This window comes from Mytilus trossulus, chromosome 7, assembly GCF_036588685.1.
Source record: "Mytilus trossulus isolate FHL-02 chromosome 7, PNRI_Mtr1.1.1.hap1, whole genome shotgun sequence".
Taxonomy (NCBI): domain Eukaryota; kingdom Metazoa; phylum Mollusca; class Bivalvia; order Mytilida; family Mytilidae; genus Mytilus; species Mytilus trossulus.
The window spans coordinates 72,820,139-72,843,446 of NC_086379.1; the positions used below are offsets into that span (position 1 = coordinate 72,820,139).

At 32.0% G+C, this 23,308-nt stretch overlaps 1 protein-coding gene across 2 annotated transcripts in view; it reads left to right on the top strand.

Moving 5' to 3' along the window:
• LOC134725759 (coiled-coil domain-containing protein 57-like) overlaps window positions 1–23,308 on the top strand; it is a 37,346-nt gene that overhangs the window by 4,419 nt on the left and 9,619 nt on the right. For both annotated transcript variants that reach the window (XM_063589883.1, XM_063589884.1), the window contains exons 3-14: window positions 735–889; window positions 1,651–1,819; window positions 2,291–2,412; window positions 3,412–3,500; window positions 7,716–7,873; window positions 9,209–9,283; window positions 10,515–10,715; window positions 11,144–11,302; window positions 11,920–12,082; window positions 13,033–13,167; window positions 14,277–14,451; window positions 19,253–19,450. In XM_063589883.1, coding sequence (XP_063445953.1) covers window positions 735–889; window positions 1,651–1,819; window positions 2,291–2,412; window positions 3,412–3,500; window positions 7,716–7,873; window positions 9,209–9,283; window positions 10,515–10,715; window positions 11,144–11,302; window positions 11,920–12,082; window positions 13,033–13,167; window positions 14,277–14,451; window positions 19,253–19,450 — 1,799 coding nt within the window. The remainder of the gene's footprint in view (window positions 1–734; window positions 890–1,650; window positions 1,820–2,290; window positions 2,413–3,411; window positions 3,501–7,715; window positions 7,874–9,208; window positions 9,284–10,514; window positions 10,716–11,143; window positions 11,303–11,919; window positions 12,083–13,032; window positions 13,168–14,276; window positions 14,452–19,252; window positions 19,451–23,308) is intronic.

The following is a 23,308-nucleotide window of genomic DNA, read 5'->3' on the forward strand; positions in this document are numbered from 1 at the left end:
TTGAAACTTAACTTGTCCTACTGAGTTAGACTATTTACCGGATTTGTAATAACAAAGGCAACACGACGGGTGTAACATGTGGAGCAGGATCGGCTTACCCATTCCGAAGCAACTGAGATCATCCACAGTTTTGGAGGGGTTTGGGTTGCTAAGTCTTTAGTTTTCAATGTTGTGTCTTCTGTACTCTTATTTGTCTGTTTTTTTAGTGTTTTAGTCCTTCTAAGACATGAACAGCTTCATTTGTTATCTTTTTGTACATGAAATAAGCAGATGTGGTATAAATGCCAATGGTATACATGTAACTCTGCACCAGAAACAGAATGATATAGAAGTTAGTAACTTACGGTCACTAAATAGCCACTTGATGTTTACTTTTAATATATATATGTAAAAGGTTGTTATTTTTATATTTATGAAATTATGAAAACTTTTATAATTGATAAGAACGACAACTTTTAAGAAAAGTACCAAACAAATTAAGTTTTAAGCTACCATGCATGTTCATGTATATGATAGGCTTGTTTTAGTACTGGACATTTTCATTGAATATTATTTTCCCCCAATGTTTTATATGATTTAACAGTATTTTCATTCATCTTTTGCATATATTTTGTATATAACTATTCATAAACAATTAAGGTGACCTTCAGATTTATATGTTGTCTTATAGAGGTACATAATATCTCATTTAATTAATCTCCTACTCATAGACTTAATTTGTATTTTCTTTTAAGAATGGAAACATTAGAAGCAGCTTATGTAGAAAAGGACAAACAGTTAAATGAAGAAAAATCCAAACTTCAGAAGTTGAAGGAAGATTTTAAGTATAATTTAAAGCTTTTAGAAGAGAGAGATCAAGAGTTAGACAGATATGATAAAATATTTGTAGGTAAGTGACCATATTTTAACTAAAGAGAGCCGTGGTGTAGTGGTTAGTGCATTGGACTACAAACACAAAGGTTCCTAGTTCGATTCCCGTTCGGGATGAAAATTTCAGGAATAAATTTCGGCTCTCCCTTGACACAATTTGCGGGTATGGTCTTGAGGAAAAGATGATAGTCTGTCGGAAGGGGACGATAAATGGCTGACCTGTGTTAAGAGAGAGCCATATCTCTTGCACATTAAAGACACCCTTGTAGATTTCGAAAAAGAGTAGGCTAATGCCGCTACAAGGCAGCACTCGCACCCGCAAAGTGGAAAGGGATTAATATAAGTTGCAAAACTTGTTTCCCAATCCACTATAAATAAATATGTTTAAACTCAACTTGAGGTTGTGATTGGGCTGTCTTCACAGATTTCTTTCAATAGTATTTAATTTGCTTTAAGAATAAATCTAGCATACTCAGATATACCATTACTATGTGTGAATCTTGACTACAGTTGTGATAACCTGGAATAATTGGTCATATTTTATTATGTTTCTCATGTTTCCCATTGATATCTTTAAAATGGGAAACAAGCTGTCAAATTTGTGTTCTCTCATTTGTATTAAATTCTCATATTTGATTTATTACATACTAAAACTTTATTCAAATTACCAAAACTAAAAACAATACAATTTTTTTTTTTTTTCATTTGTAATTTGTGATAAATGTGCAGGACATAATCGACAAGTCATATTTTTTTTACTATTTTTTCATTTTTATATAGATCTAAAAACTGAACTGAGCATGAAGAATGGTGAGACAAGTGAACTAAAGATACAGATAGATGACTTGAAATCAGTGATAGCTAGAGATAACCAAGCTAAGGATGAGTTACAGAGACATTATCAACAAAGACTCAAGGAAAAACAAGCAGAAGTTGACTCATTTAAATGGTATTTCATATATTATACTATTTTATCAATAACAAAATTTTGTGGAGTTACATGAACAAGAGACAACAACCCAAAGTTAAAAATAACCAAAAAAAGACATTCATTGACACTCAACAGGGGTCTATAAAATATGTCAAGCTCTAAATTTTCCATGGTTTACAAAAATTGTGAATAAATTAAAAACAACACAAAACATCAACCTTTACATTTTGTGTATTTCTAAAAGAAAGAAAAACAATATGTATGACGCACCATTACCCTTGATAGGATTCCTTACCTAACACAGGGACATGCAAATTTGGTGTGGTTAAACTAGTTTTTATAGATCTCAATCATTCATTATTAGCCCAGTTACTTGGTATTTTCAGCCTTTGGCTTAAGATTATTTTTGTCAAAAAACACTTTTTATGTATCTAAAGCTTGAAATAAGGAATTGCTTGTTCATTAAAAAAAAAAAATCCTTTACTATAGCAATAAAGATGCTGAATTACAAGATGAAAGAAAAGAATTTGAGCAGTTTAAAAGAAATCTTCAGAGGAAAATGACAGAAGTTGAAGAAGAGCTTGATACTCAGAGAAGGGAATTAGAAACAAGTAAATTATTGATGTGTTCTATTTCATAAGTCTAGAATGATCATGATTAATGTATAAACAAGAAATACAAGGGAGATAATTGACTGATGTAATTAAGAATTTGTGGTATTTTATATTTTTTTTATCATATAATGCAACATTCTATTCCCCCGTTTTGTCTTTTCTACCTTCTTTAATCTGAAAATACTTATCACTTATATCATGATAAAAGAATTAACATTGTGGTGCCATATAGTAACCTATGGTTGTTAACTTCTACATCATTTGGTCTCTGGTGGGGAATTGTCTCATTGCAAATCATATCATGTATTTATATATGTTGAGTTTGACCCTTCAAAAATTAGAACTAACAAAGATTTTACCTTCATCAACTTTTTGAATATTTTATTCTGTTTTGTGTGTTTTTTGCAAATTGATTTAACAAGGCATCATCTTGGACTATTTATTAATTTGTTCAAATCCTTGTTAAAATTTAGTTTGCTCTTGTAATTCTTGGTAAAATTTAAATAGCTATTTTCAATGACACTGTTGCTATAGTTACTTCAAGAAGATCACAAAATAACATATTATATTTTCATTTAATCTCTCTAAGAAAACATTACCTTATTCAGTAAGAAAATTATAATTTTTGGTTTATACTACAAAACTGGGTTAAAACCATCATGTCCATCTGTTATGCAATTTCCAAAGTGTAAGTTGTTTTAAAACACCTAGCAGAATACTGGATAAAAAGATATGGCTTTCACATTTAGGTTTTGCAAGACCTTTTTTTTGTAATACAATTTAAAATCTAAAATCAACCATAAGTACCTGTATATAAACCGCCATTTCTTTTCAACCTTCCTGAAGATTTTGTGAGAAAATAGACATCTGGAAAATTTCTTCTCAAGTTGATATTAAATAAAATACCTACATGAACACTGACAGCCATTTAAAAGAGTAAACACATAGAAAAGAGTAAAGTAGATTTAAATGTTATATATTTTTGTAAAACAACAGGTTATGAAGATGTTCTGAAGAAGAGAGAACACGAGTTCAGAGTTAACAGTAATGAAATGAACAGTAAAGTTCTAGAATATGAACTGAAGGTAAGGAGCAGTAATATAGTTTATTATTTTTTTATGGTTTCGAAAAAAATAAAAAAATATGGGCAGGGTTCTCACCAAGGCGAGTCAAAAATTCTATCTGGACTAACTGGTGAGTTCAAGAATGATTAAAACTTGCATAAAGTGAGCATAAAAAAAATTTAAAAAAAATCCAGTTTAGATTTAATTTCTTTGCCCAATTTTGTAAAGGAAACCCGAAATGATAAATCATACGGGAAGATCTGTCTTTTATTAATCAATCTCTTGAAAAACCAGGAGACCACAAAGATACATCACTTTATAATCTGAAACACTTTGACAGATTGTCATTTTACATTTCCTTTATAAGGAAATGGGCTCTTAAAGGCTATTGTTGTTATGCAGCCACTCTTGACACTAGTACAACACACACTTATAGATTGATAGAAATGATTATGCTACAGACTAGTAATGTTCTTATACTTGAACTTCTATTAATTAGCTCCTTCATTTGTCATTGTTTTACATAGTGATGCCAATCTAGTGACCTTGATTAGTTTTCTTGTTTGAATTGTTTTACATTGTCTTTTTGGGGCCTTTTATAGCTGACTATGCGATATGCGGTACGGTGACCTGTAGTCGTTTATTGCTGTGTTATTTTGGTCTCTTGTGGAGAGTTGTCTCATTGGCAATCATACCCCATCTTCTTTTTTTATATTGATGAAAGTTAGTTTTAGATAGTAGATGACTTAATATCTTGTATACAGATGCCCTTTGTTGTGAAGATTTAGTCTGGTCCATGAAAAAATGTCATGGTTCATCAAGTGCTTAATTACCTATACAGTTACCAGTGGTAACTTACCAAATAATGTTCTTACTTATTATGAATAATATATTTTGTATGTAAAATATTGCAATGTTTACATGTCTGTCTGTCAACAGCCTGTGGCCACCAATGGGTAACAGCTTATATGGTTTTGTCAGATTTGGAACATTGAATCATGAAGTGCTGTGTTTGGAAAGTGTCATACTGTGCTTGTTAAAGAACTCTTCGACAAATTTAATTTTATGATGTTTCTGTGTGTTGTTTTTCATCATAGAGCTTTAGCTTACCTTATATGATGGGTCCATTGTTTAAAACTTTATTCTGTTGTGTAGATGGTAAGTCATTCAATTTCTTGTATATCACAGATCATGTTTACAGATTTTATTGTAGTTTACTTAATTCTAACAACTTTTTTTCCCCCTTTATACAGCCTATTCGCCTTAATCGAAAATGATAATGTAGCTTTTTCATTCAGATTTATGCATACTTTTTACTTTCAATGTACCTTTATTTATAGAGCAATGCAGAATATCATTCCATCATATGAAAAATCATACAAGTGCAGACAAAATCAAATTTATTTCATCATCTGTGTCTATAAATACATATTTTATGGTAAATCACAAAATGAGTTAACATTAATATTTTGAGTTATTTTATAGTTCCTTTTGATAAATAAATGATAACTAGTCACTTAATGTTCAGTGATTAATATTACCTTCATAAGCGTTGATCTGTTCATTTTTAATTTCAAATCCTTTTTAGTGTTTAATTGTTAGCTATGTTTGCAAGTCATGATAGATAAAGATCTGCTATTTGTCAGAATAATGTTTCCTGTTAGGATGAAATCATGAAATGTCTTCTCACGAACTGTCAACACTGTTTTTATTTCTATTTTTAAGTCCTTTAAGTTTTAGACTGTCTTTAGTGCATAATGTAATCATTTGGTGAAGAGGAATTTTACGTAAATAGTCAATACATGTACAGTTATTTTACAGTTGATGATTGTTCTCCTCATATCTGTTTGTTTAGGGTTTCTAGTCTTATCACTTCTGTAGTTAATCACAATAAGCTTGTCACAATGAATAATTAAAAACAAATAATGTACAATTATTTACATTCCAAAGTTAAATTGTATTTTGTAACCTTAGATAGCCTCTCCTGTATGTTGATGTATTAGACGGACTATATCATATTGTTCAATGGTGTCCAGAAGGTCGATTAATGGATCCAGATCCTGTTTGGAAAAATAATATCTTTTCCATAGATATCTGAACAAATCAGAAGGAAACTTGAGATCTGAAAATTCTTTGTCAAAAGCAAATCCTTCACAATTCAATTGTATCACTAACTTTATTTTAGAAACATCTTGTTCGTCCAACATGTTTGATAACTTTAAAATAAATTTAGTAAATTCTGATGACATTTTAGTTGACATTCTTTCATGAATGAATATGAATAGATATGTATGTTCTTCCAAGGAAAGAAAGAATTTTTGTTTATCCAATGAAATAAAGGAAATTTATTTTTTGACAATTTTGGTTGTTCTTTCCGGCCACAAGTTATATCAGAATACGTAAACAGAAAATCACTCGGAACACACCACTTGAGAAGACCAAATTAACCATTGTAAAGTTTTGCACTTCTTTACAGGAAGTAATGATCTAACAAGTACAATATCTTAAATCATCACATAACATAAGGTAGACTACATCATTTGATGTTCACATTTTTAGGTCATCTGATCCAAAGGCATCCTTCGTTTGTCATCTGTTGTCATCGTCCGTCGTTAACTTTTGCAAAAATCTTATCCTCTGAAACTACTGGGCCTAATTTAACCAAACTTGGCCACAATCATCATTGGGGTATCTAGTTTAGAAAATGTGTGCCTGGTGATCTGACCAACCAACCAAGATGGCAGCCATGGCCAAAAATAGAACATAGGGGTAAAATGTAGATTTTTGTTTAATTCTCTGAAACCAAAGCATTTAGAGCAAATCTGGCATGGGGTAAAATTGTTTATCAGGTCAAGATCTATCTGCCCTGAAATTTGCAGATGAATCGGACAACCAGTTGTTGGGTTGATGCCCCCTGAATTGGTAATTTTAAGGAAATTTTGCTATTTTTGGTTATTATCTTGAATATGTGAGCGACACAGACTCTTTAGAGCCTCTAGTTTTTCCTGCGACAAAAGCAATTTGTGATACATAGGTATTACAATCTGGCAGTGGCAGTTGTGACAATGGCAATCATTATGGCTAAAGCTTTTGTTTAAAGCTTTATATTCAGAATGTAGAAGACTGGATTCTTCATACCTTGTGTGCATATACCTTTTGTTACCAAGTTTCTGTCTGTCATATGTCCATTATCCTTGACCTCATTTCATGGTTCAGTGACTGCTTGTAAAAAAATTACAGTGTTTTTGTTCAGTGAAATACTCCCTTATGATGAGTAATGTGATTCATATATTTGGTATGAGTTCCTTGCAACATCTACATGTATGTCAGGTAGGGTTTACCTGACCCTTTCTTTATTCCCTGGATCTGTGATCAAGGTTAAAGTTATGTGGTCAAGTCCATATATTTGTTCTATGAGCAATAGATCAACTTTATTTGGTATATGGAATGATTATAAGGGGTACATGTCTGTCTGACAGGTTTCATCTGACCTTAGTCTCCATGACCTTAACTTATTGGTTCTTTGAACAATGTTAAGTTGTTGTGTATTGCCTATTGGTCTATTTCTCAGATATTGTAAGCAATAGGACCACTATGTTTTGTTTATGAAATGATTTCAGGTTTACATGTCTGTTTGGCAGGTTTCATAGAGTTTTTGTAGTTTAGTCTATTTCTCAAGTATTATAAGCAATAGGTCAAATATATTTAGAGTATGGAACTATTGTGAGGTGAACATGTCTGTCTGTCAGGGTTCTTTTGAACATTGGCCTCATTTTTGTTGTTAATTGGTGAGGGGGTCATTGGTCAATGATATGTTTAACCGGATTTTTGTGACAAAAATGTCGGTTATTGATTTGGGCTTGTACGACGGGTGGGCAGCAATCAAATGTTGTCTGTGCATTAACTCATGAACCGTTCAACCAAAGCTTTTAAAATTTTAATATGTTGTTACTGACAACTAAATGAAAGTCCAGTTCAATAATGGCGATTTTGACTTTTAAAGTTCAGGAGTTATGGTTCTTGAAAGATTGAAAAATGGAGTTTCCGTGTCCGTGCATTTACGCATAGTCGACACATTTCAGCATGTGCACTCTTCATTTTATTTGACAGATTTAGATTAAATATACATTGATGTTTTCCACCATTGCTGTTATACACTTGCATATTGGTTTGTTTGACCTTTCAAGGAATCTATAAGTTCCAAACTATATAATAAGAAAAATCCTTCTTTTTCAGGCCAAGTTACTTGCAAAGGAATTAGAAATCATGAAGTCAATGCAAAAGAAGAATTCAGATGAATATAAACAGGTGGAAACAAGCAACTTACAGCTAGATAAAATATTGAAAGAGAAAGACTGGGAGTTGGCTGATTGTAAAGCTATGTATACTGCTAAGTAAGTACAGACAAACATACAGACAGACTCACAGCTAGATAAAATATTGAAAGAGAAAGACTGGGAGTTGGCTGATTGTAAAGCTATGTATACTGCTAAGTAAGTACATGAAAGACAGACAGACAGACATTCAAACTGACAAACTCAAGACAGACAGACATTCAAACTGACAAACTCCAGACAGTCAGATATTCAAACTGACAAACTTTAGACAGACAGACATTAAAATTCTTAAGCAATGTAAACATGATAATTTCATGTTTCTCAATAACAATAAAACAGGAGGTTTTTAGTAAAGAATAGAATAGAATTGAGAATGGAAACAAAGAATAAGTCAGTTTCAAATTTTTTAGGACTGCAAAAAGTTTGTGCGTCATATAATGCTATCATGTTGTCTGCGTCGTTGTCCAAAGATGCGTTTAGTTTCAGGACAATAACTTTAGTGAATGGATCTCTATAATTTTTTACCAAAAGGTTCAATACCACTTAAGAACAGTTGGGATTCCGTTTGGGGATTATGGTCCCAAAGGTTTAGGAATTAGGGACCATGAAAGGGGCCTAAATAAGTATATTTGTAGTTTCCAGTCAATAACTTGTGTTTAAGTGTATACATCTCTCTGAAATTATACCACAAGTTTCCATATGGGATCTTATGGGGGTTATAGCTCAAATCATTTAGCAATTAGGGGCAAAAAGGGGAAAAACAAGGGTTTTTCTGTTTAAAGGACAATTTAAAAGCAGTGTTAGGGAGGTAATCCAATTCCATTTAAAGAATACTGTTATGTCTATTTGATTACCTCCCTTACACTGCTTGAAAGTTATGTAAAAAAAAAAAAAAAAGATGATTGTCTTGAGATGATTAGCTGTAAATTTATTTTTAGAAATTACTACTAATTAATATTAATTTGAACCATGACTTTATGTCATTTTATTTTTTATAATATTAACATTTTATGATGTATTTTTGAGTAGTTATTGTTGCAAACTTTATTAGAATTGAAGGGGCATTGGTACAATTTTTCTAATTTCAGATTTCAGAAATTAAAAAGAAAATTTCTTCAAATATTTTTTTTTGGAGAGGATTAATATTAAACAGCATAGTGTATCGTTCAAAAGCAAAATAAAATTTAAGTTCATTAGACCATTCATTCTGTGTCAGAAACCTATGCTGAGTCAACTATTTAATCACAATCCAAATTCAGAGCTGTATCAAGCTTGAATGTTGTGGGCGTACTTGCCGCAACTGTTCAAGGTTCAACCTCTGTGGGTGTATAAAGCTAAGCCCTGCGGAGCATCTGGTTACCTTTATAGAAATAAATCTTTTTTATACTTCAGAACAACAGAATTAGAGAATAAATTACAACAGACTGAATTGTCTATGAACAGAATGAAGGAAGATTTTCAGAGGAAGTAAGTTGTTCTAGTTAATAGGTTATTATTGTACGTCAGTCTTAAGTAAATTATTTAAAGTATTTAGATAAACACTTGTCCTCAATCACACTCTTCCGTCTAATCAAGGAAAACATACAATTTGACAATTGCGTTTTTCTTTTCTTTCATTTCCTTGTGTATACATAATACACTTAATTGAACTAGTATGTCAGTTGGTCAGTTAGTTTTGTGTGTCTGTAGAGAAATTCAGAAGTCATTTTGTTCACTTTACATTTATGACATTTTTAGCTCATTGATACTGTCAGAGAAATATAGATTTCACCACAGCAACAAGTGTATTACGTTAAAAATATGTGAAAATAGCACAAACATGACCACTTGTAACAAAGTTGCGAAATTTAAGCTCCCCTTAAATAGTTTACAAAATACATTTTTGTTTTAATAAAAAAAACAAGTTTGTCGCACAGTATATAAGCTATTAGTTATGGTTCATAATTTGTTGGACTATTTTTAATGTAAGGATAAACATTAGTTAGAAAAGACATGACCAATACAGGGTAAAGCAGATGGTAAAATTGTGTCCCCATTTTGTAAGTATTATCCAGAGCAAGTACTCCAGTACTACTCCATAATATCATAAGTACCATTACTTTAAATGTAAATCGTCACAAAGTCTTCTTAATTTCTTAATTGTGTTTGTAAAAACTACATTTATATTGATTTTTTAGTGTCAAGATTATGCTAGGATCATGCACCAATAGATAATATACAACTTTTCTAAGTAATAGGTTGTTCCACTTAAAGCTCATGTGATCATGTTATGAAGTTTACTTTGAAATGAAAGAAAAGGACTTCCATAACTGTTGAAAGCTATTTGACAGAATAGAAAGATAAGAACTAAAATTCTCCTTTTGATTGCAATGGACAGTATATTTTGTAACTAATATGTTCGTGTTGATTGCAATAAACAGTATATTTTAGGTGGACCTGAATCTATTGCATTTTACTTTGAATGATATTTATCTTTAAACTAATTAAAGCATGTATTTTGAAATTACCTTTTTGTATTTTAAAGTATAGGACCATTCAAAATGGAGAAAGTTTGAGGTATATTTTGTTGTATGAAAGCATTTTCATATATGAAAAAATGCCTTAGTTTGAGATGAGATATTCCTCATCATCCATAAATATGAGTTATAATTAGGTAGTTAATAAAAAAAGCAATGACACAAGACTTCTTTATCTACAGACATGCAGAAATGGATAGATATGGGCGTGAAAAAGAGGCTGCCTTAGCCAAGGTGAAGGAGGGGTATGCTGAGAGAGAACAGTCACTTCAGAATACAATCAGAGACCTACAGTCAAAGTTAGAAGACAGTCAAGTGGAAATCAGAAAACTACAATGGTCTTATTCTGATCTACAGAAAGAAAAGGAAATACAGGCTGAAAAGTGAGTATTGAAACAGGGAAGTAAGGATTCAAATTGGTTTAAATTTGGTTCTGTTAAAGAAATTACAACAGACTTAGTCTGAGTCTCATAGCAAATCTCTCTTATATACAAAAAATCAGGTATTTATAGAAATAAGATTGTTTACTCATACATATATACATATATAGATAGTGATGCCCATAAAATGTAACCATTTGTTTAATATGGTCATGCTTCAGACAAACAAATTACTAACAGATAAAGATAGAAATAATCATATTGTTATCTGATGTTGAATGTTTTACATGTGAATTTCCTAAATACCTTTTTATATATATATATATGCATTTAATTTAGTTTTCTGATCAAAATTTGTTCTTTTCATTTTAAATTTACAAATAACAAAGGAATTAAGATGTCAAATTAAAGTAAAAAGTTTTTTATTTAAGATTGAATGATGAGATTGTACAATTAAAAGAGAAATGGGATAAACAGATTGTAGAAGTGTCGAGAAGTCAGGTCAATAAAGACATAGAAGTTCAAACTCGCAGAGAAAATGAAGAAAAACTGAGGGCAGAAATAAATCAAAAGAAACAGGATATAGAAAGGTTTGTGTGATAAACAGGATGTAAATCTTTAGGAATTTGTCAGTTGTTTATGTACTTGGCCTTTAGACTTTGGTGTAAAAATATCTTATCATCCATCAGTACCACATCTTAGTCTCATACTGGTACAATGTTTTGTTTGTAACTATTCATCTTTTACCTTCAGATCATGGTGTTGCCCATCATTGACCCACATTTACCTGTATATATAATTGTATATATATGTATATTATTCTTTTTGGTATGGGTTGTATCTTATTAAATCAGTCATTTGCTTAAACCAATTTTGTTCTGTGTAGGTAAATGTGAAATGTATTCGCAACAGAGAGAAAAACTTGCCAATAAGTTTAATTTTTTTCTGTGCTGTACAAATATCCAGCCAGTTTAACAGTGTGTTGAAACTTATCAATTTATCTAGCCAATTTAACAAACATACAGTTTTTTTATCCCAATTGTTGAGTTAGTTTTCGAAATGGACAAGACATGACTTAAAAGCGCACTGAATGTTCATGTAGTATTTGCTGGTGGACATTAAGCTGTACTACATCTGCCCAAACCTGTTTCTGCCTTATATCATTATAAGTGAAAGAATCAACTACATTTTGATTACTGTTATACAGGTACAAAAAAGAGTTAAGCCAGGCAGCTGACAGAGAGGCCAGTTTAGACAGAAGTCAGGCCCAATTAGAACTTGACTGGCAGAGAAGATTTGAGGATGTAGAGAGAAACCAGTATGAGAAATCAGAAGAATTGATACAGAAATTAACCAGAAATAGAGATGATGTGAGTTTAAGAATAGAATTTGATGTTATATCAGTGATTAGTTCATCATGTACATACATTTGAGATTGAGTCAAAAAATAGTATAAAAAGCCAAAAATGTATATAGTTTAGATATAAGAAGATGTGGTATGAGTGCCAATGAGACAACTCTCTGTCCATGTCACAATTTGTAAAAGTAAACCTTTTTAGATCAAAGTACAGTCTTCAACACAGAGCCTTAAGTCACATCGAACAGGAAGCTATTAAGGGCCCCAAAAATAACTAGTTTAAAACCATTCAAACGGGAAAACCAAAAGTCTAATTTATAGAAATGAGAAACAGGTATGAACCACATCAACAAACAACAACTACTGACAATCAAGTTCATTTTAATCTTTCACTCTTTTCTTATGATTTATTTCACTGTAGAAAAAAGTGTTTAGCATTGATTTAAGATTTCCAAGTGTAGCAAATAGAACATTCACCAGTTTTAGGGGAGATGATAATTATGTTATTACACTCTCCAAGGTGCATATTGTCAAATGAACAATTTTTCATAAAAATAAACAATAATAGATATAATGGTTAGGATTTCAAAAGTGAATAAACTAGCAAGTATTTTATAATAGCACAGGATTATATATTGCATTTTAATTCCCCAGAGTGTGTTTGGTGTTTTTTTGTAGGAGTCATGAGTTTTAACATTTTGAGATATAGAGTATGACCTTTTTTCTCAGAGTTCTCTAACTGAATATGAACTTAGCAATAAACTTATCAAATAAAATCAAGCTATAAATCAGGGTTTATTATTGACAGATTGTAATAGTGGCAAATCAATTGATAACCTTTTTACAGTATATTCAGCTTCAAAACAAAGTCTAGAACAAGAAAAATTTATTGTAAGATTTCATTTGATTTTCGATTGACTGAGTCAGAAAAGTAATTTGAATGTACTGATGATCCTATTTAAGGCTTTAGCTACAGTTAAAGAAAAGAACAGAGAACTGGAGCACAGGGAGACGCTAATACGGACACTATACAGGGACAGGGAACAAGCTCTCTCTACACTGAAGAAACATGGAATCACAGTAGATAAAAATATTAATGTAGGTCTAATGTTTGTATGTTCCGTATCTGCCTCCTTTAGTAGGAGCACCACCATGGGTTATGGTGTAAAAAGGAAGACATTTAACACACTGTATCGGTACAGATTTAATGTGAGCATTTGCCTATCCAGTTTTCCAGCCTGGCCTTGATGGGTCATACTACCAGAAAGTTAACCTTTCCCAAAACAATAAGTACAATGTAATAAAGCATATGAACACACCCACTCACCTGACTCGTTCATCCTCAAAAGTATAAAAAATGCATCATATAAAAAAACATTATATACAAAATAAAGGATAAGGTCACCCCGGATGCCGCACAAATGCCTAGACAACTAAAGGAAAACCGGAGAGGACATACTTGGAATCCAAACAGATATGGCTAAATGCCCAGCTGTATTCTTGGTAGAGGAAAGCCGAAAATCCTATGATAAAGTATCTCGGAAAGAAACTACCGATAAATTAGGGGAACAGCTAAAACCCTCAGACATCAAATAGATTTGTCTGATAGTTTCCCACATGGAAACTACTAATGGATCCCAACTGACTACATGTCTCAAACAAACCTGAAAATATCTGCAGAACCTTTCTCAACAAAAAAATATAATCCAAATCAAATTACCCGGTATAGTGTTATTTCTCTAATTCTTTGGCAATTTAACCCTTTCCAAACATTGTTTAAAAAAATCAAACAAAGTGTGTTTGCAATGATTATGATCTCAGAAGACCATGGATATGTTTAAGGGCCATACATTTTATCAACTCACTGGATGAATTCAAAAAGGAATGAATTTAAAAAACAAATGAAATTTTCAGAATACTTTAAACTGTTTAATTTATTGGTACCAATACCCAAATAAGCTATCATTTTAAATGTTGACATGAGAAAATGAATTGTTATATACTTTCGTTTAAAAAATGCAGTATAATATAAAAATTAAAGGAGATGTAGGGTAAATGTCAATGAGGCAGCCACCCAATGCTTATTTCTTGGCTTTCCAGGATTTCTGCATTCATGTCTGTAGCAAAAGGAATATATGTAAATTTGTGGGCAATGCTATGTTTAATAGTCATTTGTTACTGTTTCTAATATTTTTTTGTAACAACAGGTCGATATTGAGAAAGGTTTAAACTTTGTGGACAAAGAACAAGTTGAAAACCTTAAACAGCAAAATCAAAGTTTAAAATCAGTCATCAAAGAAATGAGAACTCAGATGGAAAATTTAGGTCATGACCTACCTCAGATGACACTTATGGACCCAGTGAAGAAAGATTCCTCAAATGGTAGGTGGTTATAAAGAAGGGAAATAACTCTGTTTGATAAGTAACAGTCCCAAAAACCTCTGTTAATATTTTGTTGTTATTTATTATGCCCCACCTAAGATAGTAGAGGGGCATTATGTTTTCTTGTCTGTGGGTCCAATCGTTCGTCTGTTCGTCCGTTCTTTCATTCGTCTGTCCAGTTTCAGGATAAAGATTTTGGTCAAGGTAGTTTTTGATGACGTTAAAGTCCAATCAACCTGAAACTTAATACAGTCAAACCTTGTTGTGTCGAAGTCAGAGGGACCAGACGAAAGTATTTGATTCATCTAAGGTTCGACTCATCAGAGGTCAAAAGTGAAGTAATGTATTTGAAATGTATGAAATACCAATATGTGATTTTTGAAATTAGATTCGAGTTTATTGATCATTGTGCTTTTTTGGATATGATAATATATGATTGTGTATATATGTTTCTTATTTTTTCTTTGTATATAAAAATGTAAACACAGTTAACATAGTTTATTCTTTACTGAGCAAATAAACTATTTTGAACTTCGAGACATCGGGTTCAATTTACATAAATTTTACATAGACAGTACTTAAGAATTACCTTGACTTAACAGATAATTGGAATCATCCAAGTTCGACTCATCAGAGGTTAAAATGCATTGAACAAACAAAATTTCACAGAAGATCTCCAAAAATTGTCATTAGATTCCGAAAGTTGAAACCTTTGTTGGGGAATTTGAGAACACTATGGAATCTTTACTTAATATTCATGCACCAATGCAGGAAAAGACACAAATATGTAGAGCACCCAAGCCCTGGTTCAACGAAACGATCATGTCTTTGAAACGACTTATGCGGAAATCGGAAAGACTCTGGCGTAAACACCGAAAACCGTGTGATTACGAAATTTATAAATCATCCATGAACAAATACCACCATGAACTTAGAAACGAGAAACATTCCATTCTTAGTCAAAAAGTACTTTCTTTTAAAGGTGATTCTAAAAAGCTATACAAATTCGTAAAAGACTTAACAGGCAGTAAGGCAGAAAATCTGATGCCAGCCGTTGAAAACGAAAATGAACTTCCCGATAAATTTGCGGACTTCTTCATGAACAAAATAAAAATTGAATAATTCGTGATTCTCTGAGAGACTTTGACGATTACAAACCATTGTTTAAAGACGTTCCGTTATTTACATCATTTAAAAATCTATCAGAAGACGAAGTTAAGACCATCATAAATAAATTGCAATGTAAATCATGCGAACTTGACATTTTGCCTACGAAAGTACTTAAATCCTTCCTTAGTGAATTGTTGCCTGTTATCACAAAGTTAGTTAACTTGTCTCTTAGTCAAGGCGTCTTCCCATTAAGATGGAAGCAAGCGGTAGTCAGGCCTCTGCTGAAAAAGGCTGGTCTTGAACTAATTTACTCAAATTATAGACCAGTAAGCAACTTGTCTTTCCTGTCTAAATTAATTGAAAAATGTGCGCTATATAGACTGAATGAACACGTGAAAGATCATGATCTCCTTCCTACAAACCAATCTGCGTATCATCAATTCCATTCGTGCGAATCGGCCCTTCTACGACTCGTTAATGACATGCTCGATGGGATGGAGCATCAAGAAGTCAACGCTTTGATCGCTGTTGATTTAAGTGCAGCATTCGATACTGTAGATCATAGTATTTTGATAAATGTACTCGAATATCAGTACGGTGTAAATGGAACCGCACTTAAATGGATCGATTCCTATTTGAGACCTCAAAGCTGTCGTGTAAATGTCAGCTCTACAACATCATCAGAGCGACAACTTGAGTGTAGCGTACCACAGGGAAGTTGCTTAGGTCCCTGGCTTTATTTAGTCTACGCCGGAACCCTATTCGACATTATTCCACCATCTATTACTGTGTACGGATTTGCAGACGACCATACTGCTAATAAACGTTTCGTGCCATTATTAACGAATGAGATGGATGCAATAGGTGACTTACAGGACTGCACTGTTCATATAAACATCTGGATGAACAGTAACAAACTAAAAATGAACAATGCGAAAACAGAGTTTATTCTCTTTGGCAGTCGACAACAACTCTCTAAATGTCAGACAAAAGAAATAATCATTTGTGGAGATGTTATAAAATCAAATACGGTACTTAGGAGCTTTTCTGGATGAGACTCTAAACTTCAAATAGATATAGGAAGATGTGGTGTGAGTGCCAATGAGACATCTCTCCAAACCATTACTAAAAAATGTAAGACAGCAATGATGAACTACTACAAAATAAAGTGCATAAGATCCTATCTATCGAAAGAAGCAACTGAAACTTTGGTCTTATCTTTTGTTATTTCACATTTAGATTATTGCAATGTTATACTTTTTGGAATTTCACAAACTGATTTATATAAATTGCAACGTATACAGAATATGTGTGCCAAACTTGTGTTAAACCGTTCTAAGTATGACAGTGCCAAGCAGGCATTGTTAGACTTACACTGGCTTCCGATCAAAGCCAGAATTACATTAAAAATCTTAACATATATGTACAACTGTCATGTAGGTAATGCACCGTCATATTTGATCAATTTGTTAAATCCTCAAGTGTCGAAACGTTCATTAAGGTCGTCAGAGTCATCTATTGGTTGTTATGCAGTCCCATATAACAAAAAGAAAACTTTTTCAGATAGAAGCTTTAGTACTATTGGGCCAAAATTGTGGAATGAACTAGGTACAAATGTAAGAAACTCTGAATCTTTGGATATTTTTAAATGTCGGTTGAAAACATTGTATTTCGAAAATTATTTTGAACTTTTCTGACTTTTTTCTTGTGTATCACAGTTTAAATTTTCAATTTTTGGTATTGTACATACATACTGTGAAAGTACTTTTATTCGTGGGGTACCAATTTTCGTGGTTTTCGTGGATGACTTAATCCACGAATTTAAGTGTCCAACGAATAAAAAAAAAAAACCAGTGTCCAAACCAAGACATTGAAAGATCCCCATCGGTATGTTTGACTACTGATATAATCTAGAAAATGATATATTGAATAACGTGAAAACTGAGAATACCTCAATAGTGGTCATAGAACTACAACTGCATGCAGGATTGTACCCATTTAATCTTTAATAACCTAAACTGTACAACTTTTGATCTATTAATTCTCATAAAAAATAGTTTTGATCGATGAAAGTCATCTTTCCGGTATAAATATGCTAGAATGATAAAGTGTCCATTTTATATCCTCATAGTCCTCGCACATATGGGAAATAATAATTTCATGCTGGGCTTTATTTTGATAAGAATTCTTTGACAATTCAAGATATGTTTATAGCATTTGTTTATATTACTGTTTTCTTTAGGTGACATGTTTATGGCCTAATTAACACCTTTGATGGTCTTTAATCTGGTGATCACTTTATCATGGGTTAATTAGTGTTATAACTAAGATTTACACGGGTCAATGTTTACTTTGCAATTTCCTTCAATCAAGACTATTTGTTACCTTCGTTTCTAAAGGCTTTTTTTTTAAAAAGATTTCTAAAATCCACGAATTTTAAAACCCACAAACATGTAAATATTGTTCAAACCACGAAAATTGATACCCACGAATTAAAGTACTTTCACAGTATTGTATTTTTGTTTAGTATTTTTGTATTTTATATGTCATTTATGTACAACGCCATTGAATACATATTGTATATGTAGAAATAGGCGTTTAATTAAGTTTTCATGTTTCATGTTTCATCAAACAGAAATTAAGCCGGGACCGAGAATTAACTTCAACTCCTCCAAATTTTCGACACAACCAAGTTCTGACCACAATTTCACGGTCCACTGAACATAGAAAATTATAGTGCGAGTGAGGCATCTGTGTACTGGGGACACATTCTTGTATTCTTGGATTCAGGAAAAAAAAAGGAATTTTCATAGATACTTCATTTCTTGACTTTCAGGATTTCTGCTAGACTTGCTACAATTCCCTTTCTAATATTTCTCTCTTACTAATTTATATGTTTACTGATAAGTGCCAGCCTACTGATTGCCCTTGGAGAACTTCCTCCTGCAGATGTCATTATAATTGTAATCTCCTAGTTATAGCAGTAAAATTATTAAAGGGGCAAAATTGAAAAAATAATAATAATTAGCAAGTCTAGATTTCTGCATTCATGTCTGTAGAAAAGGAATATTAAAATTTGTGGCATATGACTTCCTATGACAAATTATAAAATTTATATGGAATATTATTTAAAATATATTATAAGATGCATTGAAATTGATACATCAGATGGATTGGGGGAGCATTACATTCTCTTTAATGTTCACACACACACAGTAAGGAAACAACCAGTATAGAAAGTATAAAAAAGAGGGGGGGGGGGGGGGGGGGGGGGGGGCTATCTCAGTAATATTAGTAGTTCAAATAAATAACCACTGAGTTTAAGGTTATTGACATGAAATGCTTCAGAGAACTATTACAGTCATACAGGAAATCAGATTTCATTTTTCTATTTTTGTTGTGTAATGGAGGATACAAATAGAAAAGACTAAGAATACTTCAACAGTTATAAAGGAAGGAAATGAAATTTGAATCAATGTTTTATCCTCTGTAAGTGCATGATATAAACAGGAAACTTATAGCACTACCTTAGTTATACAGGAAGGAACTCAAATCTGAACAGGAAATATGGCTTATAAATCATATTTGAAGTCTTTTTGTCTTTAGAACTTTTTAAAAGAATATTAAAGTTCAAACTTCTCTCTTTGTTCACAATAAATACCCTACAAGAACACAACTATTTTTCTTGTAGAGTATGTCACAGACTTGGAAGATGAAATAAAGAAACTAAGACAGAAAACAAGAGATTTAGAAAGTCAAATAAGTAATACTAGAAAGCATGGACAAATTCCTACTGTATCCATGGTAACAAATGAACATGATGTGATGTCACAGGTCAAGGACAACCATATTGTGAAATGTCACATTCAGTCCCTAAATGAAACTCTAGGTATGTAACACCAAGTGAGTTAGTTCCACATTTTAAGTGCATAGAAAAAAAAATATCTCAAGGAAAAATATAGAAAAACTCAGTAGATAATGCCTGATGACAAAAAGGGAGTAATTCCGGTAAGGGCCAAATTTGGCCTCAAATTTCAGGTTCATCTGACGAAGGATTTTGAACACTTTTTAAACTGACTTAATGGTACTAGTACCCGATATATGGGCATTGTATTGTCAAAAACAGCGCATATTTATGTACCAGAAGCATTTTACTGTGCAATAAATAACTAAAAGTTAACATTTTAACAATTTTGTAAAACTGCTATATTTTGGGGCCAAAAAAGGGTCTAACTGGACCTACTCCTTTCTCAAGAGTACCACTATATTTTGTTTGTCCATTTCTCTCACATCATCTAACTGTTTAGAAGTTTGAGGTTTTTGATATAATTAAATAAGTCTTGAGAACTTCTTTGGACCAAATGTTGTAATAGTGCTATCAAGATTACCTGTTTAAGGTGGTACCTAACACTACAGGGAGATAACTCTGCAATATCAGCTAAATGTTTTAATAACGTTGCAATATAAAGCTTCACAATGATCAAAATTAGTGTTTGTCAAACTGCTATATAACCAGTGTAATTTTTCTGATTAATCGGTTGGTTCAAATTTTTTGAAATTCTTATATTTTTGTCAAAGGGTCAAAGTAAATACTTTGTCAAAATTTTAAGAAAATTAAACGAGCCAAATTAATTTTAGTTAAAGTGTTAGGTACCACCTTAAACTGAGTTGGATATTTATGACCACCAGTTGAGAAAAAATGAATGATCTGTAAATCCTGCAATTAAATTAAAAAATCTACAAATAACATAAAATTCAGATGGTCCTTTTATTTTTGTGTAAGAATAAAGATAGGATGGTCCAACTAAAATGTTTATCAGTGAGCACAGCTTGTGATGAGGAAGTTATTGCTAAGTAGGAATATTCCACTAGTAAAGGTTTTATTAAAGAAATTGTGACTTTCAAAATTAATTTGAAATACTGTGGTTTCATTTATTTTCTTGGGTTTAAACTGAGTTGGATATTTATGACCACCAATTGAAATATAAATGTTCTGTAAATCCTCAATTAAGTTAAAAAAACCTACAAATAACATAAAATTCAGATGGTCCTTTTACTTTTGTGTAAGAATAAAGATAGGATGGTCCAACTAAAATGTTTATCAGTGAGCACAGCTTGTGATGAGGAAGTTATTGCTACCAAGGAATATTCCACTAGTGAAGCTTTTATAAAAGAAATTGCGACTTTCAAAATTAATTTGAAATACAACACTTTGGTTAAGATGATAAAGTAATATTTAAATGTCTATAGGTTGCACTTTGTACAAATTAGACTATTTACCGGATTTGATATCACATAAGCACAGTGTAGATACTATTCTGTACGCTATCCGGAAGTCGCGATTTTCGAAGCGAGGATTTCAAACTGCCTAACAGAACGGTTTTGTTTTGGTGCTTTTTCTCATCATTTGTTTACTCCTATATTTATAAAGTGCTTTGCACATCTTAAATGTATGTATAGCATCATAGATATGCGTAACTGCAACAAAAACATGCAGTAGAATATAAAATATACGTGTGCATCACACCAACTTCATAACAAAAAGTGAAATCGATTGACAATTTTGCTCTCGTAGTACAAAGCAAATAATCTTTTATTTGTAAATATTTGCATCAGTTTACAGTTAAATATATACTGTTTCAATATTCCTACCGTATTTAAGTAGAATGTTCGTATTTCTAATAAAAAAATATGCTTTCCTTGAGGATCCCAAAATAAATTACTGTACGATCAGTCCAAAACTGACTGTATTCTAGAAGCGATTTCAGATTTTTTGTCTGTATGACCAGTCGTGATTTTGAAGAAAAAAACCAACAACAAATGGAAGTTTTTAACGACCTTGACTGAAAAACAACGGCAATTTGATGGTATATACGTGTCTATGTGATATTATGATTGTGTCCATGGAACTATAACGTGTAATTTCTTTCATCGGACAATATAAATATATTTCTGATGATTTTTGTAGACGGCAAAATAATTATATTTTTGTTCCGTCAGTGTTACTTAAAATCAAATGCCCAAAAGGCACTACGTGATTCGCTTGTGGACTTTGTATTAGTGTGTCGTTGCAGTTACCTGTTTAACTATTACATTTTTAAACACTATTTACACCGTCTGCCGTTGACACATTGGTGATAACATACATCAAGCCTGTCTCTTTTAAAATGACAAAAAAATAGATAGAGAATGCTTTGTTTAAAACTTTAGGTATTGAGGAAAGAATTAACGAAATTATACCCCACCACTTCTATAGTCTATGTTTTGGAAAAAATAAACCACCAGAAAACTAAATTATAGGTGCACAGGGGCATCATTTAATAACGAATATGAGGAGTTTTATTAATATATGGTAAGATTTTGAAAGTTGCGTATAGTAAACGGGTACCACTCAATATTAAAGGTAGTGAAAAAGTCCTTATCATGGGAATAGAAACCGATGAATTTTCGAAAATTCAAAATAAGAGGTGCCTAGTTGAATTAAATGATAAGGATTCTGAAAAAAAGATTCATTAAGTTATGACAAGTGTCTGAAGGAAGTTGTGGATATAAAAAAGGTATGCTCAATATAAGCTTATGACAAAGTCCGTATTTTGACTATAGAAACATCAAAAATAGTTTTACCAAAAATTCTAAATAGAAGGTCCATAATACATTAATTGATAAAAAATTGAGCAGTTTTAGAAAAGTGTCACGGTTGGAAATACCTGATGGGTGCCCCCATATAATGCAATGTTCAAGTCCGTATCTTATATAAAGAAACCCCATAAAAGATTTTTTAATAAAATTCGAAATACATTCCATTTTTAATATATAAATAAGGCCGTTAATTTTCTCGTTTAAATTGTCATTTCGGGGCCTTTTATAGCTGACTTTGTGGTATTGGCTTTGCTCATTGTTGAAGGCCATACGGTGATCTATATTTGTTAATGTCTGTGTCATTTTGATCTCTTGTAGACGGTTGTCTCATTGGCAATCTTATACCGAATCTTCTTTTTTATATATTATCATTTATGATACGGAATCCGAGAAAAAATAATGTTATAGTTATACCAGTGACGGATTCAAGAAAAATGGGATCCGGCTGTTTGAAACTCTTTTTTTTAATTTTCAATGCATTTGTATGGGGACATATATTTGGAATCCTCTTTTCTCCTTGATTGGACCCCCCCTCTCCATTTAAAAATGTCTGGGAACCCCAATGTATATTAAGTGGTTTATGAGGAGATGCCCTTACAAAACCGGCGAAACATGTTGTACCGGTCCAACGGACGAACTGAAAGACGGACTTCATTATCACTATAAACCACCGCTTTACCAAGTGGTATACAATTGAGTGTGAAAGAGACAGATCTACATCCAAAACAAAGTGAAGGAACTGTGATTAATTATAGGCTACAGTACGGCCTCGAATGTTTGTAAATACATGCATTTTTATAAAACAATTACATCTGTGTGTTTGTACAATTTTAAGTATAACGGAGGACATTTCTGAAACTTAAATGAACAAACAAACCTTCCTCTTATTTCAGCAACATTCAAACATCCTTATACTTAATGTAGTAAGTCGAGTACACCCTATCAAGCAAAAACATGTTTAATAAGTTTTCAGGATGTGAATTTATTAAAATATATCTGTGTTATTAAGGAAAATGCAATCTTCTAATGTATCGTAAATAACTTTGAAATCACTACTAGAATACAGTGAAATAAAGACTGATCATACAGTTTCAAAATATACAAGCGA